Source organism: Mytilus galloprovincialis, chromosome 6, assembly GCF_965363235.1.
Source record: "Mytilus galloprovincialis chromosome 6, xbMytGall1.hap1.1, whole genome shotgun sequence".
Taxonomy (NCBI): Eukaryota; Metazoa; Mollusca; class Bivalvia; order Mytilida; family Mytilidae; genus Mytilus; species Mytilus galloprovincialis.
Window position 1 is genome coordinate 90,184,264 of NC_134843.1, and position 16,435 is coordinate 90,200,698.

The 16,435-nt window shown below is 31.1% G+C and overlaps 2 protein-coding genes across 2 annotated transcripts; one reads left to right on the forward strand and one right to left on the reverse strand.

Annotated features, from left to right (window-relative positions):
* The first annotated feature begins 11,345 nt into the window (after positions 1–11,345).
* On the forward strand, positions 11,346–14,446 carry LOC143080665 (uncharacterized). The gene is made up of 3 exons (XM_076256632.1): positions 11,346–11,695; positions 11,969–12,197; positions 13,049–14,446. Exons 1-3 carry the CDS (start codon positions 11,498–11,500, stop codon positions 14,164–14,166), a joined length of 1,545 nt encoding a protein of 514 aa, XP_076112747.1. The 5' UTR covers positions 11,346–11,497; the 3' UTR covers positions 14,167–14,446.
* On the reverse strand, positions 11,685–15,288 carry LOC143080666 (uncharacterized). The gene is made up of 3 exons (XM_076256633.1): positions 14,927–15,288; positions 14,233–14,614; positions 11,685–12,981 (listed from the first exon to the last, which is right to left on the reverse strand). Exons 1-3 carry the CDS (start codon positions 15,205–15,207, stop codon positions 12,181–12,183), a joined length of 1,464 nt encoding a protein of 487 aa, XP_076112748.1. The 5' UTR covers positions 15,208–15,288; the 3' UTR covers positions 11,685–12,180.
* Positions 15,289–16,435: the final 1,147 nt, after the last annotated feature.

Genomic DNA, 16,435 nt, shown 5'->3' on the forward strand with positions numbered 1-16,435 from the left:
TTTTATTTATCTATGTTAAATCCACCAATAAAGGATCAAAGGATTTTAAGTACTAGGCCGAATCCTTACCCTATCAGGCACATGGTTAGGTTAATATTAACTCTGACGCAGAGTTGCTCGTTTGACGTATCAGCATGTCAACATCACACGTACAGGTAGATTTAAAATATTTTTTTTTTGTTCAAAGTATGAACAGAATATAGTCTATAGTTCTGTTAGGCATATCCTCTGCAGATTCTAAACTAGAAGTTTCCTGGTCATTCTTGCCGCTTGTCTATATACTTATTGTGAATTTCTTGTAAAAAAGAGCAAAAAACAGAAAAGGGATTCTTGGCGAATAATTATTAAGGTTTAATCATTCATCATGATGGTAAATTCAGGAAAAAAAACACTATGATTGGTCAAATTTACAAAGTGTTATTTTGATTTTTTTTACTATAAATGACTATTAATTACGCGTTGACTCATTTATAATTCCAAATATATAAAACAATGCATCAGTCCGATGCGCTTTTCTTGATTAACATTCACCAGGAACGCTCAGATTCAAATATTGAAAGCCAAATATGTATAAGAACCGCAACAGTTGAAGCGCAATATAATCAAAAGGATATATCAAAATTGCAAAATCCGTACCAGGGCAACTTTGTCTGATAGAGCTGAAACATCGGTTTTGTATTATTTCAAAATCTATTTGCGGAAAATCTTAGAAATGTTTGTTATAAAATCATGTCAGTATTTATTTACTTACTGCTGATCAATTTGATGATACTTTCTGGGATCGATACTTCATCGGCAGAGGTACAAACCCAAGGCTGTAAAAGATAAAAACAAAGCGATGTTAGTTGCATTCATACAACGATAGATACAAATTACATTAAAACTCATGAATCGAAAAAAAAACAAGGTAAGAATGAAATAGACAACACAAAAAAACCAACAAGAGTATATTAAATACAACACAGAAATTTTAAGATTAACGAACTCCACTAAAAACCAGGGTTTAACTCATTTGTAAAGCATAGAGCATCCTGAACTAGTCGAGAAAATCATTGCATATTTAAGTTCAAAAAAACTATTGTATTACATCTAAATAAGCTGTTTATTGATTAATGAAGCAACTTTGAAATCATGTTATTTAAATTTTTTGAACGATTTTCCAAGACTTTATTTTATTATTAGTATAATCCACCCTTTTTGTACTTACTAAATATATATGTTTAACATTATATTTTCTATGCCAATATTATTTAATCAAATAATTCTTTGGCTTAAAAATCAGATTCTGTTTTAACTTTTTTTAACAGCTGCAACAGTTTCGTGTTGTAATTTTGTTTTTGTTTCCATTTTATTTCTAGTTATGTTTGATATTCCGTAATGTGTTATCTTCAAACACTGATTTAAAGAGTATAATAATCAAATAACTCTTCGTCTTAAGATATTCGGCTTTTATTAAATGCTAGACAAATCTGAATTGAAATGATTAATATTGATAATCTTATTATAAAGTAGATATTCCTACCATCTTCACGTAAGAAAGTTTAAGGTAAATATACTTTTACATTTTTTATGACGAGCAGGACACTAGTTAAATGTATTTGCGTAGATAAAGCAAACTTGAATATAAAATATTTGATATTACTAATAAACGTGTTTGGCATGCCACAAAACCAGGTTCAACCAACCATTTTTTTCTTTCTTTAAAAATGTCCTGTACCAAGTCAGGAAAATGGCCATTGTTATATCATAGTTCGTTTCTGTGTGTGTAACATTTTTACGTTGTGTTTCCGTTGTGTCGTTAGTTTTCTCTTACATTTTAGTGTGAATTCACATTACTATAAGACGTGTCACAGTACTTTTATGTATTTGGTTTTGATGTTATATTTGTTATTCTCATCGGATTTTGTCTAATGCTTAGTCCGTTTCTGTGTGTGATACATTTTAATGTTGTGTCGTTGTTCTCCTCTAATATTTAATGCGTTTCCCTCAGTTTTGGTTTGTTACCCCGATTTTGTTTTTTTGTCGATTTACGAGTTTTAAACAGCGGTATACTACTGCTGCCTTTATTTACACCACGACACGTGGCACAGGATCTGATTACCCTTACGGAGCACTTGTGATTAACCCATTTTTTGGTGAGGTTCGTCTTGGTCAGTATAACATTATTCAGTATGTGTTTTAGAGCTTAGAGCTTTTGTTTGTTTAATAGTTAAGTTTTTAACATAACTGTGACAGTTATTCATCAACGTATGATTTAGAATACGCTTAGTTATATTCCGCCGATCTCAAATTCAAATACTCCACTAATACCTGTCAATTTCATATTTTGAACCACTTAATAAAATGTGTTGCATTGTATTTTAAATTAATTGATATTATTAACTTATTAGTTTTACTGTACATAGACAAGACAAGACATTTCCCGACCTGCTTACATGAAGCAAAATTTTACTCAAACGTGTCAAAGACAAGGAAAAATTAAAAAAATTGTCTTGCAAAATAATTTAACCAATTTTAACCTCACTTTCAAATATATTGATTAAAATATTATACTTTAACATTCTCGTTTAATGAGCGCTTGCATCTCATATAGCCTAGTAACTTACCATTGAGGATATTACCACATCAATAAGGTATGCTTGATTTTGATCTTTTCATCGATAGTGACACAAATAGATGACTTCAAACTACAATCTATGGCAAACGAAAATGATCTTTCGATGGAAATAAGATGGACCAAAACTTTTCAATTGCTCCACTTCTCAGCCGTAAAATACCCTCCACTCTGTCGTATGACGTTTACGTGTCTTAATTGAAATATTGGGCTCGATTATGTTCCTTATATGGATTTCAGCCTCAGGGGTATGCCCATTGCACAAAAACTTTTACTTTAAATTATGCATCCCGTCGTTGTGTTATAATTATTTTTGTATTCTTATCCGCAGAAGATTGCGTAACAGGAGAATTTTGTACACAATATTAATTACAACATAGTTCATAATACAAACAGTATACATTTCTAAATTATTCATCTTCAGAAGTAAGTCTGTGTTTATTACAGTTTTAAATTAGACAAGCATATTTTCTACCTTTAGAATAAAAATTGACAGCTTAGACAACACCTTACTATTACAATATTTAAGCATGCCAAGTACTTTTTTTTTCATTTGGATATTTTAAGTATGAACTTCTCCCTTAAATCCTTAACTTCACAATTGGTACATTTACATATATAGTGGTATACATCCCCAAGACCAGCTGTACAAAGAGGACAAATTCTCTCATTTCGTGGTGTTCCTCTCCATCTTCCTGTTTCGATGGGACACTTTGTATTAATACAAACCCTTTATTAACATATTTACTCTATGCCCTGCCTTAATTCTAACAGATATGGTTCTAAGAAAAACGTTTCTTTAAAGTGTAAATAAAATCCCCCATTTGATGAGTTGTTTATATCAGAGAACCATTTTTTAATAAACTGGTCCTGAAGACGCTGCCTTACATTAATTTTATAATAATTAAAATCAACTTGCTCCGGAATATTATATAGTTCACAAAAGCCACAGTCATTGAACACAGATTTTACATAGTTAAACAACTTGAAATTATAACCGTCATGCTCATGCATGTACCAAAGTAATTTATACAGTTTACCCGATAGTTTTTTTTATCATTTGTTGCTAGCTTGTGCCAAAAACATACCATTGTTAACTTGATCTGCAGTTCAAGTGGAAATCTTCCAAGTTCCCCATACACCATAAAATTTGGCGTAGATGCACTCCCAAACTGCGCTAACAAAAATGTTGATGTAATTTTTCAGTACTATTTTTTTTCAAACCCCCATATTTCCAAGGAATAGGTCAAAATAGGAACCACCAATGCATCAAATAATTTGAACTGTAAATCAATTGGAAGTGAGACATTTTGTATCTTCTTGTAAAGAGCATAAAATGCTTTTTGAGCTTGGTCTATCAATTTTTTTCGAGCTTGAAAGACATTTTCGTTGTAATTAAACAGCAGACCAAGATAAACCTATGCATCTTTAATTTCAATAATTTCATTACATAGTTTAAGAGTAACATCCTTATTAAACTTACTCTTTGAAAAAATTACAATCTTTGTTTTTTATACATTAACAATGAGTCTCCACTCAAAACAATATTGCTCAGAAACATCCAGAGCTTTTTGTACCCCTTCTGCCGACTCCGCCAAAATAATTGTGTCATCGGCGTACAGAAGAATAATTAACTTGGTATACAAATCAATATTCTCTGTAAATTTTTCATTCATAAATTTTAGACCATCCACAGAGTTTTCATCCAGATATTTCTCCAAGTCATTCAGGAATAAGGCCAAGAGAAAAGGTGGCATTTTTTCTCCCTGTCTTACACTTACCTCACACGGGAAAAATCTATCTTTAGTTCTCCATTTTTAACACAAGACTTAATATCTCTATATGCCCTTTTGTGTTTGTTTGATACATAATGATGTGGCTCTTTTTAAGAAGAAATTCAAAATAAGCATTCGGACAAGGGAAACTTCTAATTAATATTCTGCAGAAGATATGCCTGAAAGAACTATTATGGATAGTTGTCTCATTAGCACTCGTAAAACATCTTCTTATATCTAAATAGACTATATTATGTTCATACTTTGAACGACAAAACTATTGTATATGTACGGTGCAGTCCGGTGCATCCGATGACTTCACCTCATTCAACTGATAAAACCTATAATTGGATAATTTTGTGTGAACACATTCATAATATACTTTTAATTCATAAAATCTTCTGTTTGTATGGTTTCATCCTTTAGATTTTGTGTAATATGTGTTCAAAATTAGGGAAACCCCTGTTCTGAGAGTTCCTCCAATGTCCGGTGATTTCGCGCATGCCTTCCAGAAATAGCTTTTTTGGAATAAAGGACAGATTTTATACTAGTAAATATAGCTGAGTTTTTACCAAACACACTTTCAAGGATGCAGAGGAAAAATTATTTCAATCTGATATTAATTTGACTTAAATAAAACTAATTTTAACTGATGATGTAATTTTAAAATGGAAATTAGCCAAATACGGTAAATCACGGGATTTCAGTTATTAATAAATTCTTGAGCTTATCAATTTTATTTTTTTTATCCCTTCAGGAGACTAATACAATAACAAGAACGATTTTGTATCTGTTACTGTGTTGATTTGACGAAATCAGTTAATGCGCGATAACACGGGCCGCGCGGACACCGGGGACTCCACTGTAATAGTTATACACCGAGGGTAAGTTGTGTCTGGATAAAAAAAACCCGGAGGCCGGAGGGGTTTCTTATCCAGACACGCCGTATCCCGAGGTGTATAACTAACTTACACCCCATTCTAAACTCTATATTGTTAACATTGATTATTAAATGAAAAAAAAACCGATAGCATATATTTTATTGACAATATCAAGCCATGATTTATAAGATTTTTCTTTTATTACATGAAACCCCACTGGTAATCTTTTTTGGAGATCTTCGTTCAAACTTTGGCAAGTGAGTATATTTTACCAATGTCAATGCTGTTTTGCATATTCCAATTAAATTCTTGGGTTAATATGGATCAGCAGGTCAAGGTTGACCGTATCGTGTATTCATATTACAAACAGAAATACTTCATGCTCCTTGTATGCAGTTGTCAATATGGAAGAGTACGAGTCGGACGACATTTTTTGACAAGCGTTGGATTTGGTAGAAGAGGCTAAAGATAAAGGCAAAGATATTATAACCCAAAGTACTTACCTGTATCAGTTAATAAAGGTAATCATAACTATATTTTTTATATTACGGTTTTATAGAAAGAAAAAGCCCCCCTCCTCTCGAGAATAAATAAACATTCATATTCGGACCTACAAAGGGATAATTGTGTCTGCAATAGAAACCCGACTACCAGACACGCTCATCATACAAAGATACAGATCTTATAATTATATTCGTAACTCTCTCTTTTGAGGAGAGGGGCTGATCAAGCTAGGGATTCCCAACTCAACACAAAGGGGATTGGATTCCAATTAGTCAAATACACTGATCTTTTAAATCGGGTCCAACACGCGGAACCCCTACCCCGGATCGGCCACTGGATAATGACGGGAGGGGGGGTCCGAGAGTTAGAATCCCCCTTTTTTAAATAGAAACATATATGACTGGGATACAAATAGTATTACTTTCAGCAAAGGAGTAATTAAAGGATTTTTTTGGTATTCAAAACAGATAGTTAATTTTGTTTTCGCTATTGGAATTTCCTAAAATCTTTTTTTAATATCTTGAAACAATTTGTAGTGAACACTATTAGTAAGTTTTTCATGCTATTTAAAGAATAATCAATTTCTAGTGTTACGATTAACAATGGAATTTGTTCGCGGGATGTAGAAGCAGGGGTTTCCAGAAACCCCGCTTGTCACACTATGAACTATGAAGTATAACAATAGAACTGGGGTGTATCTACCTGTTTACATGTTGATCAACTGATGTACTTTAAATGCATGCTTCTACATGAGAGTCAATGTTAACCTTACTATGTGCCTGTAGTGTAGGGATTCGGTAACAGTTCTTAAAATCTTTCAATCATTTATTAGTCATATTTATAAACTAGCTGTTTACAAAACTTCAATTTTTGAAACACTAAGGATTTTCTACCTCAGGAATAGATTACCTTAGCTGTATTTGACAAAACTTTTAGAAATTTAGATACTCACTGCTCTTCAACTTCTTACTTTATTTGGCTTTTTTTTTTTTTTTTTTTTTTTTTTTTTTTGTAGATTCGAGCGTCACTGATGAGTCTTTTGTAGACGAAACGCGCGTCTGGCGTTAATACAAATTTAATCCTGATATCTATGTTTTTAATATGTGGATTTTATTTAACATAAATGCCTTTTTGCGCTTGATTGTTACATATTTATTTGTATTTATAGTGATTAAGATTATAACACAATGTTGACTGCTTCACCCCAATTTTTGAATTTTTACCTATTATAAAATTGAGAAAGGAATGTCTGTTTGTTTTGTTCACCCATCAATGTCAAAATAATTAAATTTGATGCGACTGTAATACAAGTGAGAGGTTTAGCTAGCAATTAAACAAGGTTCAATTCGCCATTTTTATACAAAAGAAAATGCCTGTAACAAGTTAGGAGTATGACAGTTGTTATCCATTCTTTTGATGTGATTAAGTTTTTGATTTTGCCATTTGATATAAGACTTTTCAATTTGAATTTTTCTCGAGGTTCTGTATTTTTGTGATGTTACTTTCTATTAGAAGTAAGACTGAAATCGTACAACTTGTTTATGGTCACAATAACAAATTTATTAGTCTTTACTTTCTCTTTGTGTCTAAACGCTTTAGCGGAAAGATTTTACAGTCTTATAATATTAGATTCTAGGATTGTCGTCAAATCTAATATGTAACCGATTCAATGTTACTAACGGTTATGATAATTCATGCTAACTGAATTGGATTCGTACGGCGAATGATGCATGCATTACACAAGGGGGCGAAAGATACCTGCGGGACAGTCAAACACATAAATCGAAAATAAAACTGACAATGCCATGGCTTAAAAAGAAAAAAGACAGACACAGAATAGTACACAAATACAATATAGAAAACTAAGTCAAACAGTTAAACACATAAACACATAAATCGAAAATAAAATTGACAATGCCATTGCATAAAAAGACACAAGACAGACACACAATCGTACACAAATACAACATAGAAAACTAACGACTTAGCAACACGAATCCTCCACAAACTAGGGGTGATCTCAGTTGATCTAGATTTGGAAGGGTGATCAGGTTTACTAGATGATGGTCCACATGTAGCACCTGTCGTGTTACAGGAGACACTTACTCTGACGACGCAACATGACTTGCTTCTATTTGATTTTATGCAATATCCTGAGGAATTAATGTTGGTTTGATAAGCCTTTATAGTTTTTTTTTAAATGCGATTTGAACATCACAACTTGTAAACTACTGTTTAAACGTACATTGATCTTCACCAGTGTAGTTTTTGTACATCGATGATTATTGCTAAAGCAGTTTATTAAAAACTCGGTTATGCTGAAATATAAGATAAAAGTTTCGAAATATTTTATGTGCACTAGTATCAAAACGGCTGTGCTTGGCATTAGCTTAACCCCAACAAATAGACATATTTCAGACTTGGGTCAACTATAATTGAAGGTCCAAGTACATATACATTATTGCAAACTATGTTCTGATGTAATTTTCCAATTGATATGTTTGCAACATATTGTCAATAAATCTATCATTTAGGGTGTATAAAACGTGAACCTCACAAATGTCTACTGTAGAATTTACACTTAATTGTAACTCACTTATCTATTTATGTATGACGTACGACTTCATAAAAACGTAATTCTCATAACGACCTACGTGTTAGTCAAATGTATGGCCACACAAACTACAGTTGTTCTAATGCGATCTGCATCAAACAGGAATGTGCAACTGGAGTTTTAAAAGCTACTTCATTTACTTTGCTTTAAAATTACTTTATTACAATCTGGTTTTAGTCAACTTGTTTCTCCTTTGAAAGAATTTTATGCAACTTTTAAAAAAAATCATATTCATTGGAACAAACTTGGCATTTGTTAAATGTTCTATAGTCCTTTCAGTATCTATCCTCATAGCAAACTTTCTATAGATATATGAAGATGTGAAATGAGTGCCAATGAGACAACTAGCCATCCAAGTCAAAACTACTTTTATTCCTAATTGCGGGATTTTTTTGTCTTTTTTCTTCAAAAACTTCTGCTATTTTGATTTCATAATCAATGCTGCGATGGATGTAAGGGTACAATATATTCTTATTCATTTGTCTATGTATTGTTACAGGTAAAAATTTACAATATACATTTTAAGAGAATTTTTGTTAAGAATAATTCGAAAACACTCCAAAAAATTTATAAATTTGATGTAAAATGACGATTGTAAGACTAATATTCACCAGCTTCGTTGGAAGATGGTCAAGATGCTATTTGACTTCAATTTCCAAAAAAAAAAATTAAAGTACCAATACTACACATAAACAGTGGTTAGAAAATTTTAGTATTGTTGCCTTTAGCAGAATGAAAACTACCATTTTCCCTCAAAACATGTTTCGTCAGCTTTTGCTGTTATAGACTTGTTGTGTATTTACTTTACACTGATCAGATTTTCCGTTGTATAATTTACTTTCACATAATTTTAATTTACATTTTACTACGAACTGATAGAGAGTTTTAACTTGTATCAATTAGACGAAAATTACTTCTTATAAAAAACATTAATCAAGACTCAATAATAATTTAAGAAATATATATATATTGATTTTTTTCGTATTGAAATGTCTCATCATTATAAATTTCAGGCGATTTGATTATTTCTAATATCTTTTAAAAATTCAATTAATATATTTTAGTGGTGGAAAGGTGTCGAGTACATAATGTGAGACATAAAAGTTACAAATACTTTTACAACAAAATAGATCAGACATATTCTTCTTTTAGATGATGACGTTCAATTTATATTATTTTATGCCACTTTTATGCATGACACGTACTAATTTATTTCTTAGTTCCAATAATCTGATTTTCGATTGAATTAACTATTTCAACAACTGTCATAATGATAAATTTCTCAATATAAAACCACTCGTTCTCCCTGTGATAAAGGGTAAGAGGCACTTACGAATACTTAACGTCTTCATGTGACGTATTCCATAAAAAAATAATGTTTTACTATCAAATTCGTCTCCTTAAATTTCTACTGTATGTGCTAATACTAGCTATTTTGTAATTTATGCTGCCATCTATGTACCGTTTAATCCAAACAAAATTTAACTAAAATCTGAAAAAACCGTTTGCTTTGTTTAAATAAAGATAGCATACATTAAATCTTTAAATTAGAAAAATATGCGTATTTCGATATTGTTGGCTTTTTCAAAATACAATAATATATATAAGTTTTATATTGTGGCTGTGCAGTAAGTATGTGGAAATATAAAAAGTAAACTAATCACCTGCCTAACGGGTTTTGTATTAATATACAAAATTATATTAGGTAAGAGAATTTTGTTAGGGAAACTTTGTATTTAACGAGGAAATTATAATACTATGCTTAAAACACAATGACTGTAGTTCATTCAACTTATAATTATATTTACAAGAAGATGCACGCAAAATCTCGATACAAATGGAAAAGAGTTGAAACAAAAAGTGTTTATATGTCGCAGGCAGTATGTCGACTGAATATACACGAAAGTATGTAAGATACGGATAGATAACGGACCCCGAATTTGGATATTTTTGCTTCAAAGACAAATTTTGGAAGTACAAAACATTTCATTTTGTATGTTATATTTTAAATAATTTCGACTTGGAATGGGTTAAGAAGAGTTGCGACTCAATGAAATTGGGACTGTTTCTTTAGTGGTATAGATAAAGAGGAGGACTTCATAAAATTAGGGAAACAAGTTCTTTCTGATGAATTTGATAATAACACTGCCTGGTTGTATACGTACCATTGCGAAGTATGTAATTTAGTGGTTGTCGTTTGTTGTTGTATGTTCTATTTGTTTCATATCGTTTATTGTTTTTGTCATACATCAGGTCGTTAGTTTATTAGTTTGAATTGTTGAAGCGCTCTTTACATCTGACTATACTGATTCTGTATTTGTTATTTCATTGTTGATTGTCGTGCACTAACAGATATATAATCCTCCATATTGTTGTTTCATTGCAATCATACCAAAGGTCTTTTTTATACTGATAATAAACTGACGAATCGGAAGGATTCACCTACTGAATGAATCTTATGTCATTATTCAAATATTTTTTACCAAAACTTACGGGGTTTTGCCCATCGGTGCACAATTTATATCTGAAACATATTCTTGAATGAAATAATATGTGATTATCACAGAATAAGAATGAAATGCAATATCAAAAAATGATTATTCACGTTTCTAAAACAAATTTATCATTATTATACTTAAACAAAACCAATACGTTTTCCATTCTCAATTTTACGTGTAGTAAGAGTATCCTCTTAAGGACTAGTATCTTAATATTTACATGTAATTCAACTGTAACATTACTTAAATGAAATAGTGTAAAAATATATTTTATTGTAAAACTTTAACAAAAAATTACAGTTTACTTTTCATATTTTAAAAGAAGAAGAAAAATAGATTCCTTAGATTTTTCAAAACATATATATAGCACAGTGATATAATGTTACTTTGTTTTCATATTTTTTTTCCAATAAAAATGTATATATATATATATATATATAATACACCAATCCATTTCTTATCTATGATAAATATATCAGCCAATCATATCAGTTACAAGATGCACGTGAATCATTGTTATGATAACAACACGTGTGTCAGCCATAACCTCGGACAAGCTATAGATATAAACACTTGGTCAATTAGAAGATTTCAACTTATTTTTGAGAAAAATGGTAAAAAGATGCTCATGGGGAACATGTAATTCTGATACAAGGTATCCAGAGAGGATAATTAATGTATCCTTCCTGCCATTTCCTAAACCAAAGACAAATTATGATGCTTGTTTAAGATGGATTAAGGCATGTGGGAGGCCTGTGGAACAACTAAATGTTAATAAAATAACAAGAGACACATATGTTTGTTCAAAGGTATGTAATATTTTTGTTAATATTTGTAAACAATTATTTACATAATTAATATCTGTTTTCACTTAAAAATAAAAAGCTAATTTAACATGATTAACTGATAGATGGATCTGAATGATATAGAGTAATTTAATAACTAATACAAATAAAGGAAAACTTAAGTCTCCAGACACATTTGATAAGCTTAATTGTAAATCAAACATTATAGATAACCAGTTATCAATCATCTATTTTTATTTTCGTAATAATAAAACAGAATAAACATGATTTTTTCAGCACTTTGTTGGTGGTTTTCCATCAGAAAAGAATCCAGATCCCTTTCCTGCAACTGGTGGCCAGATATATGAAGCCAGAGTAAAATCCAGGAAAAGAAAATATGTTGAATTGGAACACAATAGTGCAGAACCCTCCTGTAGTGTACCAGAAGTCCCATGTATTGATCATGTTAATCCAATAATACTGTCTAGAAATGAAAATGACAAAGATACTCAAACTGATGAAATTGGTAAGTCTTTTTCTATTTTTTCAAGATAAGGCATGGCATGTGATTTATAAAATTCACATAGTTTACTGAACATTTCCATTTGAAATTCGTAGTCTGGAAGTACTTTTACCACTGACATATCTGATTTTGTATATACAATAAATTCACAAAAAGGTGCACCAGTTAAAAGTAACTGTCCTTGAACCTGATAGTAATAGTCGTGTCCTTTGTTCATAACTAAAACATCTCCATTTTTTTGCAAACAAAAATTAGCTGTAACAACTGCCTCTTCAATTTTAAGGTCTCTAACAGCATAAGGGCATTTTATTTCAATAATTCCTGTGGTACCATTGGAGCACAGTTTTCCATCAGGTGTAGCACCAAGAAAACTAAATCCAGGATTGACCACTAAACCACAATCGTGAAGATGGTTGTCCTTATACTTTTCAGCATATTGTTCCTTTGCCACAGTTTCATTGGCAGTTCCATATGAGGTTGCTGCACTTGAAAATTTCTTTGGATCAAACAAAGATTGTAAAAATTTTTCATTCACTTGTTTTTTTCGTTTAGCAACCCTGGCAAATTGTGAAGCTGTTATTCTTTTCTTTCTTTGATTGAACCACTCTGTACAGTCAAACTGGCGAACAGTAACATTTTCTAAGTTCATGGCTTCTTCAATACTTATTGGTATAAACTCATTACAACATTTATACAAGTCATCTATAATATTTGTAACTTGAATGGGAAATTTTGTATTTCCACAAGCTGTGACATCTACTGATTGTGGCTCTTCATAGTGCTGTAACTGAAAAAAAAAAAAAAGGAATTTCATGATTCATAATTTTTCATATTTTTCTATTTTCTTTTTTCAGTTTACACAAACTTGGACTTGGTCGCACATAATTTATCAATAAAGAATTTGGAAGAAGAAAAAAATGCACTCATTAAGCAAAATGAAGACCTAAAGATGCAATTAGCCAGTTGTGTTGAACAGGATTTCAAACTAAAAAGCAAAAGATCGCCAGCAAAGAAACACAAACAAGTTGTCAACAATAAAAAGTTTTCTGCAGAAACAGTGGCAAATTCAAACATAAAGAAACTTTTTGAGTATTACACTGGATTAACATATGTAAGATTCATTTTGTTGGTAAACTTCTTATTTCCAGAAGAAGGAATTAATCCAGTAAATTACAAAGAAAAAAGAAAAGAAGTCAAAGCAATGCTGCTCACTGACCAGCTATTCTTAGTGTTGTGTCGTTTGAGAAATGGACTTCATATAAAGGACTTAGCATACAGATTCAACATCAAACCCCAAAGTGTTAGTGTTATATTTAAGAGTGTTATCCATTATATGTACCTTAAATTAGGATATTTGTCATACTGGCCTCACAGAGATACTATTATACAGAATATGCCACAACAATACAAACAAGAGTTTCCAACATGCCTTGCAATTATAGACTGTACAGAATTAAAAACAGAGAAACCTTCATCACTAAAGTCACAGAGTCAGTGCTATTCAGACTACAAGTCATCAACAACCTTGAAATCTTTGGTGGTTACAGATCCGAGAGGTTCTGTAATATTTGTATCCGATTTATTTTCGGGATCTATCTCAGACAATGAAATTTGCAAGGAAAGTGGATTTTATAAACTACTACAGCAACTTAAGGATCAGGGTTATCTTCAAGACAATGATGGAATAATGGCAGACAAAGGATTTCGTATAGAAAAAGATCTTGGTGAATTAAATTTGAGACTAAATATTCCACCTTTTGCATCAACTGCTACGCAAATGTCTTCTGGTGATGTTGCACTTACCCGTAAAATTGCAGCTCATAGAATTCACATTGAACGTTCAATTAATCAAATTAAAAATTTCAAAATTGTTAATAGAAGAATTCCAGGAACTTTATTTTATAACATTAATGAAATATGGACTGTATGTTCCTTATTAACAAATTTTCAGGACACTCTTGTCAAAATGTAATGAATATCTTATTTTCAGGTAAAGAAAATTAAAATATGTATGAACTTTCGATTATATTTTACTTACATGAAAATACAGTAAGGACCCTGTCTGAACTTTGCCAAGCCTTGTGTCGATTGTGGTTGCATTTTCTTGCAGTAAATAACTCAGTGGAATTTCATCATCCTCCTTCAGTTTTAAAATTGCACTTGATGATGAACCTGGTAAATCAACCTGCGGAATTTCGGTAAACACTGGTTTTCTTTTTCTCTCTGAAGTAGGTGTTGTTGGATTAGCAAGAGTCATTGAAACTACTGGTTGCGCTTTTATTTTTCTCCCTCTTGGTTTGTGCCATTGTTGTGGCAAACTTGTTGCAGATAGCTCTGATGGTACCTCTTTTAAGTTTAAATTTTGGTAGTGACAAATTGTATGCACTAATCCAACAACATGGGAACAAGTACCAGATAAACTAAAAATGAAGAAAGAAGTTTTTTATAATTCTGATATATATATCTTATATTTTTTTCATATTTATCTTTTTAATTTCATGATAGAACGGATAGATTATACAATTATTAAATAAATATAAATGTAATCAAAACTTAGCTAATTATCAAAACACAAATAAAACAAGTGTTTCATTGAGCGTAAATTGGCCAGTTTACATGCTGTGCCATAAATCTTTGATATGTATCTTATCTAAAAACTTTCTTATCTGACCATACGATCATGCCGAGTATGACACCACATGCAATCATGTATATTTTAATTAATTACTTACCCTGCTACACATGTACAATTGCTGTCTGATATTATCTTCTCATCTTTCATCACTGTAATGTTTACTTTGTGTGGAGCTTCATTTTTCCTCATTGACCGATAACATTTGGCTTTAATATCCACTTCATTTGCATTAATTTCACACAAATTTATGCTATGAATGTAACCAAGAGTAAAATAATTATAACCTTGGTCTTTTGATCTCCCTGTTAATGTCTTATCCTTAAAATAATCAAGATTAATATTGTGTAGCAACACATCTAACTTCGTAGTAACCGCCATTTTGTAGATAAGCTTGTCCGAGGATGCTGGGTTGCCATGTGTTGCTAATGATGGGCGGGCTTATCTCAGATTAGTGGATAGGTGTATTGCTGTTTTGTATAATATTTTTTGTGGGGACATTCGGATGACATTGGTGTTATACATTAAATGAAAATTCATATAACTAAAATTTAAATTTAGGCAAAAGTTACAGTGGGCATTTTTTTACATCATGTATTCAAGCTACTGTAGATGTAATAAAACACATGGAATTATATTATGCAGACAACAATGTGTTTTGAAGTTCATATAAATATGTCACAAATCATAGATAATTTAATACCGAGCAAATCATACGCAAACACTTATTTGTAATACGGTAAAAAAATAATAGGTGACGATATCTGTAATCCTTACTACAAGTATATAACTCCCCATGATGTAACACTCAGGATCCCTTATCGTAAATTACTGTATATACATCTTTAACTACTTCAACTTTTGAAGATTTTGCAGATGCTAATAATTCATCAATCATTTGTCTACTGTTTACGGTTATCGTAATGTCATATTGAGCTTTCAGATGATTACATTTTTATTATTTTGTAATTCGAGTGCCTTCATAAAGATAACGTATAATTGAGCAATAAGTATAAAAAAGTTATTTTCGCATATTCATTAATAAAATGCATACATTACAGAATACATAAAAAGCATCACACATGCAATGTGTCAAATGAATTTAGAGACGAACACATTATATTCTAAAAAATGATATACTATCAGTCATTATCAAAATTAATGGATTTTTTACAAATTCATCAATGAATATATAAATACTTATCAGTAGTTTTAAATGATCATCTTGTATACATTAAAGTTAGTAGTATTAGTATCAATAATATTACAAAATGTGCGACATTTTATGGAATACGTAATGAAAGTGCCATATGTTTTGAGGGTCATAAATGAATATCAACAATTATTATATCTAAAACGAAAACCTTATTCAACAGATTAAAGAGGTTTTGATTAAATCGGTATTGATTAAACGTTGGGCAATAAATAAACATTCGTACACTTTAAACATTTTATTCTGAAATAGTTTGTATGCACAAGTCTTTTGGTTAATTGATTGATATTTGGTTTCGTCAGGTCCAGTGGAAAATATGTCATACATGGTCAGGATGAGAACATATTTATAAAAATACTATAGGTAGGTCTTTCAAAGGAGGGTTGACCGAGATGA

What these genes read in the sequence shown, in the direction of transcription:
- LOC143080666 (XM_076256633.1), bottom strand. Translation starts at nt 15,207, where the DNA reads ATGGCGGTTACTACGAAGTTAGATGTGTTGCTACACAATATTAATCTT. An exon ending in AATTGTACATGTGTAGCAGG is followed by an intron (nt 14,615 to 14,926) that starts GTAAGTAATTAA and finishes CTTCATTTTTAG; the next exon opens with TTTATCTGGTACTTGTTCCC. An exon ending in GGTCCTTACTGTATTTTCAT is followed by an intron (nt 12,982 to 14,232) that starts GTAAGTAAAATA and finishes TTTTTTTTTCAG; the next exon opens with TTACAGCACTATGAAGAGCC.
- LOC143080665 (XM_076256632.1), top strand. Translation starts at nt 11,498, where the DNA reads ATGGTAAAAAGATGCTCATGGGGAACATGTAATTCTGATACAAGGTAT. An exon ending in ACACATATGTTTGTTCAAAG is followed by an intron (nt 11,696 to 11,968) that starts GTATGTAATATT and finishes TGATTTTTTCAG; the next exon opens with CACTTTGTTGGTGGTTTTCC. An exon ending in TACTCAAACTGATGAAATTG is followed by an intron (nt 12,198 to 13,048) that starts GTAAGTCTTTTT and finishes TTCTTTTTTCAG; the next exon opens with TTTACACAAACTTGGACTTG.